This window comes from Grammomys surdaster, unplaced genomic scaffold (genome assembly GCF_004785775.1).
Source record: "Grammomys surdaster isolate TR1022 unplaced genomic scaffold, NIH_TR_1.0 126158, whole genome shotgun sequence".
Taxonomy (NCBI): domain Eukaryota; kingdom Metazoa; phylum Chordata; class Mammalia; order Rodentia; family Muridae; genus Grammomys; species Grammomys surdaster.
In genome coordinates, this window is record NW_021620966.1 from 2,719,868 (window position 1) to 2,741,608 (window position 21,741).

Sequence of the window (21,741 nt, forward strand, 5' to 3'; positions counted from 1 at the left end):
GCCCGGGCTGTCGTCAAACCCATGGAGAGTCACTTGCCTTCTGAGTGCTGGGATTTCAGGCATGAGACACCATACCTAGCTTCCTAATATTTTAAAAAGTAAAAGGTTCGAGAGATGGATCAGTGGTTAAGGATCTGTTAGCAGGAGATTCAAGTCTTCTTGGCCTTCATGAGTACCACACTGACATGCACCTCCCCCATACATGTAGATAAAACCGATAAAAGTAAAATCTTAAAGAGCATCTAAACTTTTGAGATACTGCTTTTTATTGAACATGTATAAGATCCACTTTTATATTATAAACAGTTTACAAACAAAATTTTATTTTGTTAAAAAACATTTCCTGGATTTTATCACTGGTTAAGACATTAGACATGTATAAATATGAAGGTCATTCTCCAAGGATTAGAACAGAATTCCGATGGAGTCACTTCATTTTCTTTTTTCAGCGCTAAGGACCAACCCCAGAGTCTTGCACATGCTGGAAGGTTCCTTACCACTGAGCTGTTCTTCAGCTACCAGTAACATTTTTTCATAAACACTGTATTAACCTCTAAAGGACTGAACTAACACGGAGAAAGGTAATCCTCAAGACATATTGCCAAAGTTAAAGTCTTCTATAGTCTGTCTTTCCTTGCACTGAATTTGGCCAATGAATAGTAGTGAAAGAATTATATAAGGTAAACATACTCATTTCAAAATACAGAACACATTATAAATCAAAATTCTTGTCATCTTTGTTATAACGGGGAGACGACCCATATTACCATTTATACATTTTCTGATAAAAACCCCATGGAGAAGGGAATAAGGCCTTATTTCCAGAGCGGTCTTAACTTAGGCTTACTACAGGAACATTTCATCCGCACAGCTTGACTACTAACATTATGCTCAGTACCTAACGAAGCCAGATGCACAGTGGCCTAACAGCTACCCTACTTGATCATACTCACAAGGCGTACCATCTAAGAGAACTGAATTTCTGAAATGTCCACATGAAAGACTTGTGAAGAAAATAGTACAATCTCGTCATATGAGCTCACTGTGTCTCTCAGAGATTTGATATAAACACGGAAGCCTCAGAAATGTTTTGGTTAAGTATTTAATGATACTGTCAGCTTATGCTTCAAGAGTGGTTTATTTAACATGGAAATCTGAGAATCTGGAATTGCTTCTGGATGCTTTGACTTACCAAAACTTGGTGCTGCCTGATTTAAAAGTCTCATTTTGGGTTCAAGATTACCATGGGATCCAGACTGTCCTTGAACTCAAGGAGACCGTGTATCCCAGGCTAGCCTCCTAGATCCTCCTGCCTCAGCCTCCCAAGTATTGGGATTACAGGTGTGAGTCTGAATTTGAGTATGTTTTGAATGGAAATTAGTTGAAGATTTTTTTTCCTTCTAGTAAAAAGGGGGTTAAGTGGTCGGTCTGCCTCTGTGACTCACAGTTTTGTACATAAAAGAACAAAAACAAACTAAAAAAACAAAAACATATACAGAAGAATCTAGCTTGGATATTATTCACATGGTTTTATGCTGGAATGAGATGGTAGAGTTTGGGGTTGTTGGTCAAGACCTTAATATCAAAAGTGTTAATATACATTAGTTGTTTGTATACAGATGCCTTTTAACACTGCCGAAAAACAGAGCCCAACATTCAGGTGTATTCTAATGACTCAGGGCCTTCTTTTCTATATGTCACATCCTGTACAGTCTTGTCACCAGCCTGTGGCAGGAGAAGCTCTCCTGAACTGGCCTGTGCATTCTTCTGAACAAGGTATTCCTTCTGTCTCATCACAAATACTAGCTTTAAAGGGTGCTGTCTGTCTTTTCTTTAGGACAGATGTAGAAAACAACTCACAGCTAAAAATTTCTCCAAGATTGGACTGTTTAAAATTTGAACTAATATTAAAAAAATATTTTGTTAAGAGCCTATATTTTGCAAGTCTATTGCTTTCTAAACTCAAAGCAGAGTTAAAAGTAGACTTGGTACTTAGCAAACAGCTTTCAAAATAGTCTTGTGGCTGAAAGCCTGGCAGTATCTGCTGTGCAGAAAGAATAGAAATGCAGACACTCCAACAGCCCTTCACATTCCAATAGGACTGTACTGAAATATGAATGCAGAATATACTCTCAGACACGAGAGGAGGGGGAATCCAGACTTCAGCTGACTCGAGAGTCATAGCTATTCTTTCCCCTTCCAACTCCATGTTTCTACTTTTTAAGTGAATTTTTATAATACTTAAGAATATATAAATCAAAATTAGTAGCTGCTAAAATGAAAAGGCATCATTTTTACACTTTTCAAAATGTCTTCACATTATTGTTTTTCCTTTGAGAGATAGAGTATCACACTGCCTACATAGGCCCCCAACTCCCTATGGAGCCAAGAATGCCCCTAAACATCTGATCCTCCTGCCTATACCTTCCAAGTGCTGGGATTATAGGCATATACCACCATGCCCAGTTTATGTACTGGGTGGGGATTAAACCCAGGACTTTGTGTAGTCTAGGCAAACATTCTACCACCTGAGCTATATTCCCCAGACCCACACATTATACTGTTCTAAAAAAAAAGTTTCTGTACCATTTAAAATGCCAAGACCTAATCCTGTGGTAAGGTATAGGGCCAGGGCAGCCAGGCAAAGGCTAAGCTCCGTCCCTACTACAGCACCTTCATGTGTCTGATGAGCGGCCTCACTGAACCATGCTCACAAGCTAGTGTTGTTATGTCTTTAGAATCCAAAGTCATTTGCAGAAGCGCCAATAAAAATATAGCCTAGAAATTATATTTTTAAAATAGAAAAATATGCTTTTAAAATTGTCAGACTAAACCTCTCTAAATAATGTCTTCGTTAAGTCTAGTTAAAACTTACTTTGATTTTGTTGTAACATACAATGGATCTGCTCACCTGGAAACAGACAGCATGTCCTCACTTATTTGGATAACCTGGCTCAAGATGTTAGGTCAGTGTCCTGCCCTCTAAGTGTGTCTTAACCTGACACAGATAATCCTTTCTTTTAGTATTCAAAATATTCCAAAATAGGGTGTTATTTTTTTTTTTAAATCAGAATCTATTTGTAAAAATAGTTTGGATTAATGTAGACTACCTCATTCTTGGGATAGTCAAATAAAAATTCTAACACAAACAATTCTAATTTTTCCAAACTTCCCAATCTGGATATTTGAACATTGCAACAATTATTTTGTCAATATAAGAGTACCTCGGCCAGAGTAATTCTGTTCTGACCTACCGTCTTCTCAGACATGATTGTGAAGAGGACTCGGGCACTGATGGCTCTGTATGACCTATGCTTTTTTTCAGCAAAGGGAAGTGTAGCTCTTTCTACATGGGTACTGTCAAGTAAGACCAGAAAAACTACAGATTGTGCGCTGTGCTGTTAACATGGATCCAGACTAGATATTTGGACCCTAAAAGCTGTATTAGAGGTATGCTATAGTCTACTCTGGCTTCAAAAAGCTAAATTCTGACACAGTAAAGAAACAGCCTCGGGTCAAAGAGGCTGAAATAGGAAAGCGCCAGTCCCATGGCGTCAGTGAAATGGACGCCACTCAGCTGCTCAGACGTCTGTCCATTAGCACAGCATGGTAAGTGTCTGTTCCCAGAGATCTGGCTTCCTTAAGAAGAATGCTATCTTTCTGACCATCTGACAGTTTCGAGTCTGTTCTGACCGCCAGACCAGCGCATCTTAGTACTGAATGGATTATGAAACAGCTTTCCTTGTAGCTTGCCTATGGTAGCCTAATGTACTGACTATCACGTTCACTGTGACTCTTACACTGTGGCACTGGGGCTTTTGCAGCTCACCTAATATTAGCGACAGGAATAATAGATGCTGTGCCATCATGGCATTCCTTCCGTCCACCTGTCGCAGACTTGGACACATTTGCCATTTGATTTAAGTCTGAAATGTTCAGAATTATAAAGTATTTAAAATGTTTAAGTTATAGCATAATACTTCCCCAAAGCATACACCCGCTCTTTCTGCCAATTTCTGCATAAAAGGAGTTAATACACTTAGTACAATGCTGTAGGTAACAGGACATGGAAGATTTACTTCATAGGAATTACAACTATCTTGATAGACTTTATAGGGTTTAAACTGACCTCAAGTACTGTCTGTTAAACATAAAATTTAAAAACAGAGCCCAGACCTGTTGAGCACCCCCAACTTTGATATTTATGCTGGAATATTAAAATCACCCTCAGATGTGTCCAGTGTGGGTTTTTCAGAAGCACAAGCAGACCTTTCATTCTGGGTGCTGATGCAGGCCAGGCCTTCACTGCCCCAACCCTGCTCCCCACCCCCATCCGTTCACATGCTCCCCACAGTGGGTGAGTAGGTGGGAAAGGACGGTGAGGGATGCTTTAAGAAGGAATCAGTTCTGCTTGCCTCTTCACAGATGAACTCCACTTTGAAAACAGGCTCCTAGTTTTTCTTGCATGCTTGACTAACACACCTTGAAACACCTGTTGTCCACACAGGGAAGCTTCCACCTGCCAGTTTCACTTTAGCGTTTGATCACAACCTGTTCATAGGCTCCAGATCCGACCCTGAAACAGTGAGAGGAAAATTTTCAGACCTTCAACTGTAGAGGTGGCAACCTCCGAAGAACTCTCCTCCCAGACACACCCGCTGGTCCCCCCCACCACTTTTTTTGAGACAGGGTTTCTCTGTGTAGTTCTGGCTGGCCTGGAAGACCAGTCTGGCCTCAGCTTCCTGGGATTAAAGGCATGTGCTACCGCCACTAAGCTCCAATCCTAAAATCAGTGTCAGCCAGGGCAGAACACAGGGTTTCCCTGGAGAATGATTAGAGTCTTACGTAATAATACTGTAGGCTTAATATATCTTTCTAGAAAGAAAAAGGAAAACTCTTTCTACTCTCTCTCTCTCATTCTCCTTCCCTTTTGCCCTCCCCCTTCCTTTTTTACTGACAGAATTACATGCCTGGTCTGTACCTCTCTGGCTTTGTAGTCCAGTTCTTCCTGTCTCCACCTCCCAAGAGCTAGGATTATGGGTGACAGGGCTCAAGAATTCTTTTAGTCAGTGCACAGATGGCTTTACATGTGGCCAGTATTGTAAATTACACCTGTGTGACGTAGATCAAAAAGGAAAGTGCTCTTGGTGGACCCCCCCAACCCTCCCACCCCTGAATCTCTTCTCTTATTCACAATTTAGCTGGAGACAGGGAACCTTTCTGGAGACTGTCTCCTCAGCAACCCTGTAGATAGGTGTGGCTATGTGGCTAAATTTTCCCATATAGAACACAAAGAGATATATCGACTTCCATCTCGGTATCGTATAAGAAATCCTTGTCCTGGGTTGGCAGCTACCCCAGCAGTCCAGGCCAGTGAGAGAATAACATGGCAGTACATCAGTTTTGGGGACAGAGTTGAATAATCAGCCTGGCCATTGCATTCTTGGTTTCTGCATCACAATTCTGTAATATGCTGGGTATGAATTGACCTCTAATAATGAAATATACTAACTGAATGATGGGGTATACTAAATAACTTGCAGGCTTTGTGAATAAAGCCATTCTGAGACAGCCTATTTAAGTAATGATCTTATCAACAGGAGACCTGCTGCTGTTATGATTGATGCACTTAGGACCGTGGTTCTGTGCCATCAATGAAGGAGCATGCTTCTCCCTGCTACTGTTTCCTGAGCTGGCAGAATAAAGGGTCTCACTATGTCTTTCAGACAGCAGCTAGCTTTATGTTTTTGAATAGGTTATAATTCTATCCTTTCCTGGAGCATCTTGGGTGATTAGGAGAACTTTGATACTGGCGCTGCATGGAGGTGAGGGTCTCACCATTAAAAGTTATCAGTAGGTACTCATTTCCTCATTTGTTGAGGTATCAGAAACCTCCTCCCCCTAACCTGCTGTTTCACCCCAAGTGGATACAGTTTATAGTCGTGGCTACTATGGCTGGTCTCACCCCTTAATGGCATTTTCTGAGGTGCTTATGGTATGTCTTTTCCTCTAGGTATAACATGACTATCCCATTCCTACAGTTGGTGAGTTGATGAACTGGTGAACTTTATCTGTAGTCATGGTAATGAAATAAACCAATACAGTGACAGCAAGGTCTATGGGAATAGGAAAAGTGTTGAGCTTTTAATTCCCACTCATAGAAAGAACAAGAGGAGGATCACAAGACTTTCACCTGGGATTCTACCCACCATTCCTTCATGCATGTGCTCATGAAAGATGCTAGGGCATATAGGGGGTGGAGGGTTATCTGACTTTAGGCCTCTATGAGGTTGTTATCAATGATGGAGTCAGATTTCTTGGTGATAGTTGTTTTGAGTGATCCTTTGTAAGCCCAGGAAGCTCACCAGTTCATCAGTTCACCAACCATTACTTTGGTCTGTTGGTGGTGCTTTATCTTAGCTCACAGAAGATAAGAATTGGCATTTGAACATCAGAGTACCGGAAGGAAGCATGTGTGTGTGGGATAATGGATGGAGAATTCTCAAATCTGATGAAATCTGTATGTACAGGGATCCAAGAAGTTCAGTGAAACCCAAACAGAATAAAGACAGAGAAACACACCCAGTCACATTGCAACTTCTAAGAAACCAGCAACAAGGATGACGTCTTGTTCGGTGTGCTGGTGTATGCCTTTAGTCCCAGCACTTAGGATGCAGAGGCTGGTGGGTTTCTGTGAGTTTGAGGATAGCCTGGTCTACATAGAGAGTTCAGTCAGAGCCTATACATTGTGACCCTGTCTCAAAGAAAAAAAAATCTTAAAAAAATAATCTAGATGGTGGCTGGAGAGATGCCTCAGGAGTTTAAGAGTCATTCCCGATTTTCCCGAGGACCTGAGTTCAGTTTCTACCATTCATATCGAGTGTCTTACAACTGTCTGTAACTACACTCCAGGATACCCAATGCTCTCTCTTCTGGTCTCTATGAGTGCACCCTGCCCTCCCCACCCTGTATATACCCACACAGACACATATTAAAAAGAAAAACCTTTAAAAACAGCCATATATACATATTATATAAAGATTAAAAACAGAAATGGAAACAGCCTTTTTGTTTGGGAAAAAATGTCTCTAAGGTCAAGAAAGGTTAATAGCAGCCTATGCTGTTGAGTGGGTGCACAGCTGCTCACAGAGGTAAGACCACTGGCTGCAACTGTTTGCTTTGCTCTGTCTAAAATATTAGGCTACAATTCTTTTCTGAAAATTCTCTTTATGATCCAATTGTCAAGTGCTTTATCTGTCCAACAGATTCTAAAAATATAAATAAAGTAACAAACTAACATAAAATATAATGTTGAAGACATCCAGGAAAGAATATTCCAGTCATAACCAGCCCCTCTAATGGAAGAACAGTATTTGTTATTTTAGCCTCAACATAATGAAAACTACAACCTTTGTTCTTATTTTTTTTCTCAGAGCTAGCTTTGGACTCTTCAGACTATGTAACCAAGGATAGCCCTGAACTCCTGAACTTTCTGCTCTTATTCCCCAGGTGCTAGGATTATAGGAGGGAGCCACCATGCTTGTTTCCGTCCCTCTTGAGACTGAAGTGAGGGCTTCACTCTTGCTAGGTGAGCCTTCTCACTACATTTCCTCTCCCCATGAAGTAGGACAACGTCCATGTTTCAGCAGAGTGACTGGGTGCATGACATACCTGTTTGGAAGGTGGTGGCTGCCAAAGGTTGTACTTCCCCCAGGTCCCACGAATAACCTCAGCCCTTCTTCTGCAACACATAATTGGAATGCTTGCTAAGCGCACAGTTACCAGACCACTCTCAAATAATACGCACATGGCAGTAACCTGCGTTTTACATTTGTTAAGTGTATCAGAGTTTTATAAGAGACAATTGGAAAGCCAGCCTAACTAACGGTTCTTTCTCACCGACCTCCCCAAAGCTCTCTTCCTTTTAACAGTAATGACAGCTCTTTCTACAAATTTTCAGGAGGTTTAATTATTTCTATTTTCAGCCAGTTACACAACAAAGCAGTCTACTGTTAAGTGTTCTCTATTCTCAACAGCATGAGTAATTGCACCTTTCAAGTTGGTGGCAGATAAAATTTCAGTTTCTGTGGAAATTGCTGGGAGAGACTGGACGATTCTATTCACAACTGTTTTCAAGACCACCACACAGCTCCCCTACGGGTCACAGAGCCAGCACTCATGAACTATATGGACAGGACAGCTTTCTCTATAACTGAGCTCTGCTTCTCTGGACTCACACCCTTTCTAGGGATTGAACCCAGGGCCTCATACATTCTAGGAATTTGCTGTACTACTGAACTGCACCTCCTTCAGCTGACTCCTTCACTGAAGTTTGCTCTTTTTCCAGGATCACCAGCCTTTGTCAGAGACAAGCTACAAAACCACCATTGTTTTGTGGACATGGAATTGTGTTCACAGGTCTGCAGCAGTAGCCCAACCACATGGCCCCACAGCGGTGGGCCACAGCACCCGGACTCATCCGTTCTCCACACCTTCTGCACTGGAGTCCAGGCTGAAGTCCTGACTCTGTAGGATTTTCTCCACAATGTCATCAGCATCCACTCTGGTGTCGTCAACCCGCTTCAGCTGAGACTCAACAGAATCCTGCTTCACTGGGCATCTGTGAAGAGAGCCACAGTTGTTTCCCCCTTTTGTATTGATTATGTCATGAGAATAAAGACGCTCTGAAACATAACAACATCACGTGGGAAGGTACCTGGCGAGTTTTTCAGAAGCTTCTTCTTCCTTAACGGCGGCCGCAGGGTCTGGATTTGGGTCAGTTGTGATTTGCTCAGTTTCGTCGCATGGCTCAAGAATGCTTTCAATCCCTGTTGAGGTGCTTCCCACTGAGGTATTTCTCCTGTGGCAGAACTCGGAGAAACTGGATGACCGGGAGTGACATGTGCTATATCCTGCCAGAGGAAAAATCACTTTGGATATACTATCAATGATCACACACACTACAACCTAACCTTCTCTTTCTGTATGTGTGTACAGGTTCATAGGGGTGCATGTACATGTGTGTGCAGATGCATGTGGGTGGATGTATGTACAGAGGCCAGTTGTTGATCTGGGATTCTCTGTCACTGGGCCACCTTGTGCTTTGAGACACTGAGCTTCGATCTTGCTGATTTAGCTACAGTAGTCCCTGAAGTCCCTCCGTCTTTGTCTTCCCAGCTCTTAGGTTACAGGTATGGACTGTCATGTCTGACTTTTAGGCGAGTGCTGGTGACTGAACTCAGGTTCTCATGCTTGCATGGCAAACATTTTACTGAGTCATCTGCTATCTCTGAGATGTAAGTTCTTCATCCCATAACAATAACCTTTCCCCTATAGTAGTCCCAAGTGCATTATTGAATTTTATTTTGTCTGGAGACAGGCACTTGCTATACAGCAAGCAGAGGCTGACCTTGAACTTGCCATCCTTCTGTCTCAGCCTCCCCATTGCTAAAATAACAGGTGTGTGTCACCACACTTGGCTCCAAATCCCTTTAGAACAGTGGTTCTCAGCCTTCATAATGCTGTGAGACCCTTTAATACAGTTCCTCATGCTGTAGCGACTCCCAATCATAAAATTACTTCATTGCTACTTCATAACTGTAAATTTGCAATTGTTATGGATCATAATGTAAATATCTTATATGCAGGATATCTGATAATGTGACCACTAAAGGGGTCATGAGACCCCTATTGGTTGAGAACCACTGCGTTAGAAGAACAAGGCATTGAATCCCACTGTGGGCCTCTACCTGACACTTTGGACTGTTGGCTTGCATAGCTTGATGTTCTAGAGTGTCCCCAGGCACCAAGTTCATCTGGAACAGAGGCACTCTTTGCTGAAAGATCTGCAATAAGTCACAACTCAATGTTACTATTGCCACCAAGTCAACTTGTATTCTCACCTGCAGATTTTATTACTTCACAAATTCACAATCAAGGAAAATAAATGATAACGTGCTAGTCTTTCAAATTGGCACAACAAGAACAGCTACATCACAAGAAATAAAAGAATACTTAAATATCTTAGTTCATTGGAAAGATAGGGTACTTTCATTATGTCTACTAGCAGTGTATCTTAAAACCATTTTTTCCTTAACATTTCTCTAAGAAGTCAGTCTTATTCTTACAACTCTCAGGAAAATGCTGGACTTTGGTGTTATCTATCTATCTCTATCTATCTATCTATCTATCTATCTATCTATCTATCTATCTATCTATCTATCTATCAGGTCCGGTAATCCCAGCTACCCTTACACTCACTCAGTAGCAGAACATTCAACCCCTGACTTCCTTTCTTGCTGTCCTCAGTGCTGGGATTGCAGATGTACACCACCATGCCCAGGCACTGTAGTGGTTTTGTTGTTTTGGGTTTTGTTTGTTTTGTTTTGAGGTGGTGTGGAGGAGAATTCATTGCAGTAGTGAATTAAAGATACTTTACTGTTATAATGTCAGTCTTCCTAGTGTTAGGCCAATACTGTAACTTTTATGCCAATACTGTAACTTTTACCAACACAGCATAGGGTGTAGTATCCAGGATGAAAGTTCTTAAAAAAAAAAAACCGAATAAAGATTGGAGATGACGCAGCTGTTTAGAGCACTGGCTGCTCTTCCAGTTCCCAGCACCTACATGGCAGCTCACAACCAGCTGTTACTCCAGTTCCAGGGGACCCAACGCCCTCTTTTAGCCTCTACAAGAATCACATGCAGATGGTGAACAGACATATACATAGGCAAAATACCCACACACTACACAATAAGATAAATAAAATTTGAAAAATAAGGTGACAAAAGAAACAGGATAGTGCCTAGTTTGTGAGGTACTATTTGGAACCACAAACTGTTTCTAGCAGTCCCCTGATTACGCTCATAGTCTAGATAGCAGTTACGCACTTGTGGTGTCACGCTCCTCCACAGAAGACAGAACTGTGAGTTTGGTATTGTGTAAAACACAGGAGCAGAAGGAAAACAGTTGAGTGAGATAGTTACCACAGTAGCAGTTCTGTAACCGAGATGCTGCACAGTTGGGCCAGCAGATGCTGTCAAACACAAGCTACCGGCTCTCTGCAAAGGCTTCCCATGTCCGGGTAGACTGCAAGGGTACCAAGTGTTTATCTCTACAGCAGCCCTAAACCCAAAGGTTGGGGCCAATGGAATCTTCTCTAGGTGATAGTTTGTAGAGATTCCTATATACCCAGAAGTCTACCCCAGTGTTTGGCTCAGATCTCAGACATTTGTCTTCTGGTTTCCAAAATGTATTCTATGTAAAAATTTATTAAGCTCTTATCAAATCAATTGTCCCTGGTGTAGATGAAACAAACACTGGGGCTACAAAGTACGAGGCAAAACACTTGCAAACAAAATGCAGTGTGCCTAGCATTAACCAAAAGAAGATACTAATGACCCCAAAGGCCAGTGCACCTGATACCACATGGGAGGAGACTTCGAAGAGGAGGCTAGCCCAGGATCTGCCAATGTAGGAGTCTCTCAGCTAGCTGAGTAAGGAACAGCATAGGGCACAACAAGCTTTGTTTGCAGAGAAGCAAATGGTAAAGTCGGCATACAGAGCAGTGGGGAGATGACTGATGGGAAAGGGGCCGACAGCACAAGAAGATGCCGGCTGGTGAAGAGCTTTCTGGGAGCTGAATGAAGGCAATACTTAGATGACTTTAAGCAAGGGCATGACACTGCAGTCTGTACTGCGTGAAGATCACTTTAGTAAAGGGATAAGCAGGATGGACTGCAGAGAGGAGGTTTTTATTGTAACCCAGCTAAGTATGGGAGGTCTTTAACATAGATGGCTGGATTCAGTTACTGAGCAAAAGCTGGTGCCAAGATGCCTGACCAGTAGGAGAATAAAAAAGGGGGAGAGGCAGAGAGCTTTTGGGGCTGCTTGACAAGAATTTGACATGGGCCAAGGACAAGGAAGTAGGCTTCAGGCAGGAATCCGACATTAGGCTAGAAAAAAGAAGTAATTTCAGGAAGGAATCTAAATCTTAGGCTAGAACAAGGAAGTAGGTTTCAGACATGAAAATGACTTTGGGCTAGGACAGGGAAGTAGGCTCAGCTATTTTGGTCATCCTGATAAACCCTTAGAAACATCGATTACAGGAGTGTTCAGGAAACTCTGTTTATTGTCTTGCTTGTTCTTTGACTATTTGCATCTATTGTATTGCTAGTTCCTCAATCTAGAACTGACCTTAATACTTGCATGTAATTAAAATGGTATAAAAGCAAAAAGGAGGAGGGGGGATGGGATAGGGGTTTTCTAGGGAGGGGAATGGGGAAAGAGGATAGCACCTGAAATGTAAATAAATAAAATATCCAATAAAAATATATTTAAAAAAAAGTAGAAAAAAAAGTTAGGCAAATTTACACTGACATGTGGAATCGGAGGACAACTGGTCCTCATCACATGCTGACCTGTCCCTAGCCTTACGATGGGATAGAATGCCTTAATCATGAGGAACCCAGAGTCTGGCTTGGGAGAAAGATGAACATATGGATTTCTGTAGGATATGTGACATAAGGGAGACCGTCCTCAAGACATTTGAAAACAGATATTTGTGAAAGGTATGTATCTAACACACATTCATATAAAGAAATTATATTTATGACAGTTAAATCCAGGGGTGTGGATTACACTGCTCAGAAAACTAAGTAGAGAGGACTAAACTCCTGTGGAATAGCAACACTGGAGAGGAGGTCAAAGAAGCCAGGGAAGGTTTTATGTCTTAGTTTTTGTTTTTGAAGGCTGGAGACTAAAGCCAGGTCCTAAAGCAAGCATCAAGTGCCCTATACCACGGCGACAGCCCTAGGACCTTAAGGAAGTTTCTTTTTAATTTTTTGTTATTATTTGAGAATTTCATGTGTGCATATGATATGTTTTGATCAAATTCAGGGTCTATTCCATCCTCTCCAATTCTTCCTATACTTCTCTCTCTCTTCCCTACCAACTTAATGTATTGTGTTCTTAAACCCATGGAAAGCACTTAGTGATGCCTCTGTGTGCATGAGTTTAGGACCATCTTGCCTCTGTGTGCATGAGTGTAGAACCATCTACCGTAGCCTCTTAGGGACCACACTCCTAAAGAAAACTTACTCTTCCTCCCCTAATAGATTCTCATCTTAAAAAAATCACTATGGTTATTTATTTACTTATTTATTTGAGCGTGTGTGTGTGTGTGTGTGTGTGTGTGTGTGTATGTGTGTGTATGTATGCAATACATTATACATATGGAGGCCAGATAACAACTAGCTAACTAGTTGGGGGGTCCTAGGGATTGAACTCATGTCTTCAGGATTGGCAGCAAGTGACTTTACCAACCAGATCATCTTGCTGGCTCAAGGACTCCCTAAGAAGCCAGAAGAGGAAAGGTCATGAAGGTAGGAGATAAGGGAAGAGATGGCTTCAAGAAAGAATTAGTGGCTGAGTCATATGAGAACAGGAAAAATGCCCACAGGATTTGGCAATCACGTAACCATAGACATCAAGACAGAACACAAACCAGATCACAGAGGAGTTTAACAAGCAATGAGCAGTGCAATGGTTAACTCACTGGAAATCTGACTAGACTAGGATTTACCTAAGGGCCACCTAACTGGGCCTGTCTGTGAGGTTTAGCTGAGTGAAAATCCACCCTGAATGTGAGCAGAACTGTTTCCTGAGCTGAGGTCCTGGGCTGAATGAAGAGGAGGAGAAACCAGCTGAACACCAGCACTTATCATTGTGTTTCCTGACTGTGGGTGCAATGTGACCAGACGCCTCCCATCCCTCTGTGGCTTCCCCACAGCGACAGGCTGCATCCCCTGGAACTGTGAGCCCAAATCTCCTTCAAGTTTTTTTGTCACAGCAACAAGAAGCAGTTAACAGATGCAAGCAGTCTTGGTTTCTAGAAGAAATAAAATAGTACTGTTTTTCAGATATCGAAAGACCAGGAAGCTATATACCCATACCTGCTATTCCAAGATGCACCTTGAGGGTCTCGCCACCTTTCCTATCCTCTTCCAGAGACTCTGACTCCCCAGCGATTGGTATTGACATGGATGTGGAAGGAGGCCTGTAAATAGATATTCTAAGGATCAGATCTTGAATCATGTGTGAGCCTGAAGGTTTGAACTACTGTTAGAGACTCATTATGAGGTCAGCATCTGGCCTTAGTAAGCTCTTTATTAGTGTTATCCTTTTGAGGATGAAATAAAAAAACATGAAATAATCCACAAGTATCTTTTAGAACCTTAAAACCTGAATGATAAATGTGGGAAAGATTTTTATACAAAGATATTATTTTTATTTATGTGCATGTATCTGTAGGCACCTGCACATGTGTGTACATGTACAGAGGCCAAAAGAGGGTGCTGGGTCCCCTGGAGCTAGAGTTAGACATGACTGAAAACCACCTGATAGGGTGCTGGGAACCTAGGCCCTCTGCAAAGAGCAGCAAGTGCTCTTAACCACAGAGCCACCCCACCTGCCCTGTGGGAGGTTTATACAGTAAAATTCTATGAATAGAAACAGTACTGTCTCACAGAGTTCTGAAGAGAGAGAGAACCCAATGTGGTGTTACAGCCCTGTGTTCAGCACTTAGCAGGCCAAGGCAGGAGGACCATATTTTCCTAGGATATGTAGCAAGCTGGGTACCAACCTAGGGTACATGAGTCAAAGCAAACCCTTCAATGGTGCCTTTGGATCAAAGCTCAATCTCTGAGGATGACACCTGTAGCTCTTCATAGTTTGACTTGGACCAATCTCTTTAATTACCAATATTTGTATTTTAATTTTTGTTGTAATATTTTAGTTTTTTTGGGGGGAGGGGGCATAATCTTGCTCGGTAGCCCTGGCTGGCTTGGTAACCTGTATTTAGCTCAGACTAGCCTTGAACATATGAAAATCTTCCTGCCTCCATTTTCTGAGTGCTAGGATTACATATGGGCTTGTACTACCATGCCTTGCTGAGTTATATGTTTAAATAACATAAAAAAAACTTGGTTAAAAATCCATTGCTTATTTCACAGGAATGAATATATATATATATCTCACACAAAGAATGGAGCCTACAATGACAGTCATAAATCACTAGTGACCTTACTGTGCCTGCACGCCTCAATTCTTAAATGTCAGTTGGCTTCCTTTCCATAGGTGATTACTACCTTAACATCTCTAACACTCCTTTGCATCTGGCTTTCCTGTCCTGCTATCTCAAAATACCAGGAGTCATTTCTGCTCAGTGCTCTAAGTCAGGGGCAGTTAGCATTCTGGCAGAGCAAGCTGACCATGGGGGCTGTTGGTACAGCAGACTCAGAATCTGAAATCTTAGCTAGGCTGCTGCAGTTCTGTTCCCCAGGGCAACATAGTTTCAGTGTGTTGGCTCGGTTCTATTGCTTCTTTTGTTAAAAAAAAGTTTTGTATTCTTTGTCAGGATCTCTTGATATAGCATGATTGTAGACTAAAGAAATGGGGATTATTTTAGTTTTATAGCAATGTTCAGAGTCTGTGAGAAGTGACCTCCTGAAATGACATCATTATAACCTGGATATCCCCACAAATATTCCGTGCGCCATTACAATGCCTTATGTGTGTGCTCATGATTTTTCTTCTTGAATGTCTGTCCTCACCTTCTACACTTAGAACACTCTCATTCATCATTACAGCTTAGCCCAGTGTCTCCCCCTCAGGAAGGACTTTCTGGCTTTCAAGGATCAGGGGTGATTAGTGTTCTCTGCTCTCTACCCCTGTAATATTGTGTGCTGTGTGCACATCTCCCTGGCATCCAGCAGAGCAGGGCATGCCTCTCACCAGTACTTATGTACCTTTGGCTCCACACAGACATACTTGGCAAGACAATGGCTCTGCCTTAGCTTCCTCCTATGTAAGGTAAGGATCAAACCAGGAGGTCTTACAGATTCCTTTTTTAGATGTGGGTCTCACTGTGTCTTACATCTGAGCTCTGAGTTGTTCCTCCTTGGGCTTCTCAGGAGAGAAAACATTAGCTAATGAGACGGTCACACAATCCACCTCTTCTGTTGTTCCTGGGTCCCTCGTAAGGTTTCTTTTCTACCTTGCCTCATATATGTGGGCAATTCCTTTTCACCTGAAGCCCCTGCAGTATTTTACCTTATTCAGAAGGTAAGTGGGGTCATTTGAATGGCTCACAAGATGACCATCTGACCTCATCTCCTGTTACCAAGCTCTTTGCTCCCTCTGCTCTAGATATTTGGGTTTTCAGGCAATTACTTGAGCATACTGGGTACAGTCTCCCTCAAGGCTTTTGTCCCTATTCCATCCACCTTGAAGACTCTTTTCCTAAATATCTGTGTGCCTTGCTTCTTACCTCCTTCAAGTTTCTACTCAAATGTCATCTCATCCAGGACGGCTTCCCCTGATACTCCATATAAAACAGCACCAGCTCTTTAGGGCATCTCCCCCACCCCCATCACAGCATCTCTTCCCAGGCTCCTTTCTGTGCTTATTGCTACTTGGTTGTTTCCATCTTTGAGTATAAATTCTAGGATGGGAGAATGCTGTCTCTTTTGCTCACTGCAGTCCCACATACAGTAAGGCACCTACCAGGTATTTGTTGAAGAAGTAAGAAAACAGAGAGCAAATTAAAACTGTCATTTGTCAAATCCCACCTTAAACCTGAAACTCAAAGATGGGGAAGTATCTCTTAACTTGCATCATCCTGAGAGTGGCTTACTCGATTCCAGGGGACAGTCACTTCTACAAAATTCAGGAACACTATACCATGAAAGGAACCATTTACCTACACAAGTGCTTCAATTTGTAGCATACTTTCAGACAAAACAATCCATTTACTGGTTATCAACTTACGTTTTAAAACATGGGTCACCGGACATCAGCTGCATACTGATCAAAACCTAAACAAAAGAGCAACAAATGTCACAGTTACACAAGATTTCTCCAGAAGCCAGCTTCCGCTAATAGGTGTTTCCCCCACAACACCCAGTCTAACATTTTCTATCCAGAAAGCATTAAATGAAATAAACGTTTAATGGGGGTATACCCAAAATGCAATTACTGCTTTACGTAGAGGTGGATTAAAAATTATCTTTGGTGTCCAAACCCCTGTGATTATAAAAATCTTGTTGAAAATGTAAGAATGAAAAGCACTTCCCCAGCAATAAGCGTTCCTTAACATGTGGCTGTGTCTGGGTTGTCTGTGTTTACTCCAGATTCCTGTGGAGAAGCATGCCCTCCAGCTCCACAGGACGAGGCTTCATGGGATACCTGCTCCAGACTCTAAGGGGCAGAGAGCTTCTGGCTTTTGCACCAGCTTTGGACTGGAACTAAAGCCTTGCTGTTTCCTTTTGAGATGTTGATATTCCCTGGTTGCTGAGTAACTTTTAAGAATCAACCACAGGACAATCTCATTTATTCTGAGGGAGTCTGGCCTTGAACTCAGTGTGCATCAGAGGGTGGCCTTGAACTTCTTTTTCCTCCATTCTGGTGCTGCTTTGATCCCAGGCATGCATTACCACATCCAGTTTATATGGTGGTGGGGACTGAGCCCAGGCAGTGCTTCTTGCATGCTAGAGAAACATTCTACCAACCAGACTGTATTCCCAGCCCCAAATTCACATTCTAATGGGTGTGATAATAATGATATTCACAATGATAATGACTTGAGAATTTATTTTACTTTGGATCTTTGAGACAGTCTTGGTATTCTAGGCTACCCCCAGACTTGCTAGGTAGCCAAGGATGATAACCTTGAACTTATGATCCTTGTGCCTCAGCCTCCTGAGTGCCGGGATTACACACATGCACATTCATACTTGGCTTGAGTGGAGAATTTATGTTTCAGATATACACTTTGTGTTCTATACAATTCATCTTCAACAATCCCATGAGAAAGTAACATTGTCTTTTTGAGACCATAGAGATGATATTTTCTGAATCACAGAGCTGGCACAGGGCAGAACCCAGGACCACACATATGAGTCATAGTCTTAAAGACACTCAGGACACATAGAGACAACCACATGCTTTCCAGCTAATGGCTGACATACATCTTCTACAACCTCATTTCATTCATACCTCTTTACCACAGGACATTCACCACTGTCCCTTTCTTATTTGATTTTTTCCCCCTTAAGTCTCAGACACATCCTGTTGTCCTGGCTTTCTTATTGCCTCTTCATCCGGTCCTTCATTCTGGTTCCCAACTCTATAGGACAGCACTGTGACTATCTGATTGTCTTAGGATGAAAGAAATTGTATGGGGAGTCAGGTCAGAGACGTGGGAGGACACTGAGAGGTGGGAGGCTGAGGTTCGTTCTTAAGACACGGTACATGTCAACTCTTTCTTTGTATGTTGACAAGGATGGGTCATTAAAGGAACAGATGACTAATAGAACAGATGAGCCAAGGAGAAAAGAAAACCCTTGATTATGCCTGTGTGGATTCTAGAGCCCAATAGGAAGCACTGACATCTAACAGGAAGAGGGTCGTGTCAGCCATCGTAACAGTCATGCACTGTAGTAAGAGCGGAGAGACAAGTGGAAGCTCATCGCTGGGATGATGAGGGGATACACATGTAATGAGTTCTAGCTTTCCAATAAAGGAGGAGTTTTGCAGAGGTAAAACATGGGGAATGAAAATACATTGGAATAAAAGGCAGGATGGAGGATATCTAAATTGGGCACAGTATGGGCACCAGCAGGAGGTGAGCCTGATTTCAGTAATGTCCCCTCGGTCATGTGTCCTCCAGCAATGTTCAGCAGCAGGACACAGACTCAGGGAGGACACACAGTCAAACCAAGGAGAGTTGGAGATACTCAGGGGCAGCAAATGGCAAAGGAACCGGGAGTGTTCGTTTATGTAGGATAACCACAAACTGTGTACACTGAGCTACAGACAGGGGAACTGGAAGTAAGTGGAGGGTTGGCAGATCAGGAGAAAGGGGTAAGGTTGGAGATACCAGCTGTGTGAGTAGACCAGGAGGGCTGGGGACATAGAGAGGGTGGTAGAAGAGGGGAACCTGCCAAAAGCTCGGCAGCAATTTCAGTGTGAGGGAGATGACTGCACAGTTAAAGCACTTGTTGCATAGAAGAGGACACACACACACACACACACACACACACACACACACCCGAAAGCACTCCTATTCAGAGAGGAGTTATGTGCTTTTCTTTTTTCTTCCAGATAGGGTTTTGCTATGTAGCTCTGGCTATCCTGGAACTCCATTTGTAAATCAGGCTGGCCTCAAACTCACAGAGATCCACCTGCCTCTGCCTTCCAAGTGTGGGATTAAAGGTGTGCACCATCACTACTTGGTGGGCTATATGCTTTTTCACATGAGGCCTATATGAGAAGGCTGGGTTTTAGGAACTTGCTTGGGGTCATTCAGAGCAAACAGTATAGTCAGTGGGTTCTGAGACACGGGATTGGAGGGCATGGGAATGGGAAAAGGCCACCAAACAGCAGATCAGAGGACAGCTCTGTCACTAACTGCTTCTCTTACAGAAGGCACTTCACTGCCTGAGTCTCACCTCCGTTATAAATCAGGGATAAAAACTGTTCCCCATCTGTCTAGACCTGCTGACCTCATGGTGGTATGTGCAAGTGCCCTGAGATATTTTCAGTAGTATAAATCAAGAAAATCAAATGGACTCCAACTTCATAATATGGTGCTTTTCTAATTTCCTCTTTCCCAATCTTGGTTTCTGAGACAAGGTCTCATGTAGCTAAGGCTGGCCTTGAACCCCTGGTCTTCCCTGTCTCCACCTCCTGAGTAGTAGAATTACAGGGGTGCATCACCACACCTGACATTTCCTCATCTTTTTTTTTTTTAAATCATTTTCCTCTCCATATCAACTGCCCATCCTATATTTCTTAAAGCTGCTATGTGTGCAAGTGAGGACTACCTATAAGAACCAGTTCATGAATTTCTATATTGCCAGAGCTAAAAGTTCACCAAAAACCAGCTTAAACTACAAGCATAAAGTAATTCTTCACTTTACCAACTTTGGAATTAAAACCACTTGGTTTTTACACAGCTACCTTTTACACAGCTATCTTTCTTCTCATTAGGTAACTTACTAATTCAGCAAAATATAGTGAAGAGGACTCTCATAGGTACCAGCTACTTTCTGAACATTCTCCCAGTGGGCCTCACTTCCATCAGCCTCATGGAGTGGCCGTTCTCTATGATTACCTGAATACATGGCCCCGATCAGACCTGGGGAATTAAGACCCGTGAGTGAGTTTGTCTGTCATTTTCACAAGTTACAAGAGAATGCATCACAGCTTCTCTGGAACTTCTCTTGAGGTATGTGTGTGTGTGTCTATGCATGCACACGCACGATCATGTGTATGCATGCATGGAGCATGGGGGAATGTCTGTGTAAGTGCATGAGCATATGTATACACAAAGCCCAGAAGAGTGCATCAGAATTCCTCCCTTCACTTGCAGCCTTATTCTTTCGTGGCAAGGTCTCTCCCTGAACCTGGAGCATGCATTTTACAGCTAGGCCAACAAGCATTAACATCCTTTCTGTCTCCATCCCCCACAGCATACGATGACAGGTATGACCAAAAACCACCCTGCCTTCTTACATGCACTGGGTCTGAACTTAATTCTTCATGGTTGTGTAGCAAGTGCCTTTAACTACTAAGCCATCCTCCTGGCCCTGATAGCTATATGTATTTTAAGCCATGTGTTTAATCATTGTGTTCCTTCTCCTCAGCAATCACTTCTATTGCAGCAGTAGTGTATTCATTTGTTCACAGGATCGATGAGAGACACACTGGGCCATAAGGATGGTCATTACTGTTCACCGCTTCTATGGTGTGGAAGGGTCTTTCTTAGTGGTGTGCTGGCTTATGACCTCAGTATGGATTCCCATCGTATAGATAACAACACATGTCCATGTTTAGTGTGAGGCATGAGGTCTCTTATCGGTATGTAAATCTCGAAGAAGAGTGCTTACTTTAAGGATGGAATTGTCCTGTCTTGTATTTTTGGTATCATAGCCTTCCAGTAAACAGCGGCGGGTGGTATTTCCTGATCCAGCGAACTCTGCCAGGTTTAGATCTGCAAAGCCCAGCTATGAAAAGAAAGAGAATCATATTAATAGACTATCTAGGATGCTCTAGCCTATCTCCTTAAAATAGACATCCAGCCCGCGAGTTTTCTCAGATCTTTCAGTTCTTGCTGTTTTACCGCTACCTGCTTTATCATTTACTTTACGCGGGTCCTTAATATACTTGCTCTTTAATAAAAATCTGCTCCATAGTCTACCCATCCTTTACCATGGATTTGATGTGCTGGGCTAAAGACATTTCTGTACACATAAAAATAAACGTATAACTGTGACAGTCCAACTAAGGCCTGTCAGACAAGCAAACTCACTCACAGGAGCACCGACTCTCATGTCAGACTGTGGGAGACTCACTCACAGGAGCACAGACTCTCATGTCACACTGTGGGAGACTCACTCACAGGAGCACAGACACTCATGTCAGACTGTGGGAGACTCACTCACAGGAGCACAGACTCTCATGTCAGACTGTGGGAGACTCACTCACAGGAGCACAGACTCTCATGTCAGACTGTGGGAGACTCACTCACAGGAGCACGGAGACTCATGTCAGACTGTGGGAGACTCACTCACAGGAGCACCGACTCTCATGTCAGACTGTGGGAGACTCACTCACAGGAGCACGGACACTCATGTCAGACTGTGGGAGACTCACTCACAGGAGCACGGACACTCATGTCA

General features: G+C 42.7%; 1 protein-coding gene across 1 annotated transcript in view; it reads right to left on the reverse strand.

The window, feature by feature from the left end:
• Positions 1-243: 243 nt before the first annotated feature.
• Positions 244-21,741, reverse strand: part of Fam102b (family with sequence similarity 102 member B) — a 52,956-nt gene continuing 31,458 nt past the window's right edge. The window contains exons 4-11 of the mRNA XM_028757416.1: positions 20,950-21,066; positions 16,829-16,875; positions 13,954-14,057; positions 9,750-9,845; positions 8,717-8,912; positions 8,493-8,620; positions 7,672-7,741; positions 244-4,576 (exon numbers count right to left, since the gene is read on the reverse strand). Coding sequence (XP_028613249.1) covers positions 4,534-4,576; positions 7,672-7,741; positions 8,493-8,620; positions 8,717-8,912; positions 9,750-9,845; positions 13,954-14,057; positions 16,829-16,875; positions 20,950-21,066 — 801 coding nt within the window. The 3' untranslated portion in view covers positions 244-4,533. The remainder of the gene's footprint in view (positions 4,577-7,671; positions 7,742-8,492; positions 8,621-8,716; positions 8,913-9,749; positions 9,846-13,953; positions 14,058-16,828; positions 16,876-20,949; positions 21,067-21,741) is intronic.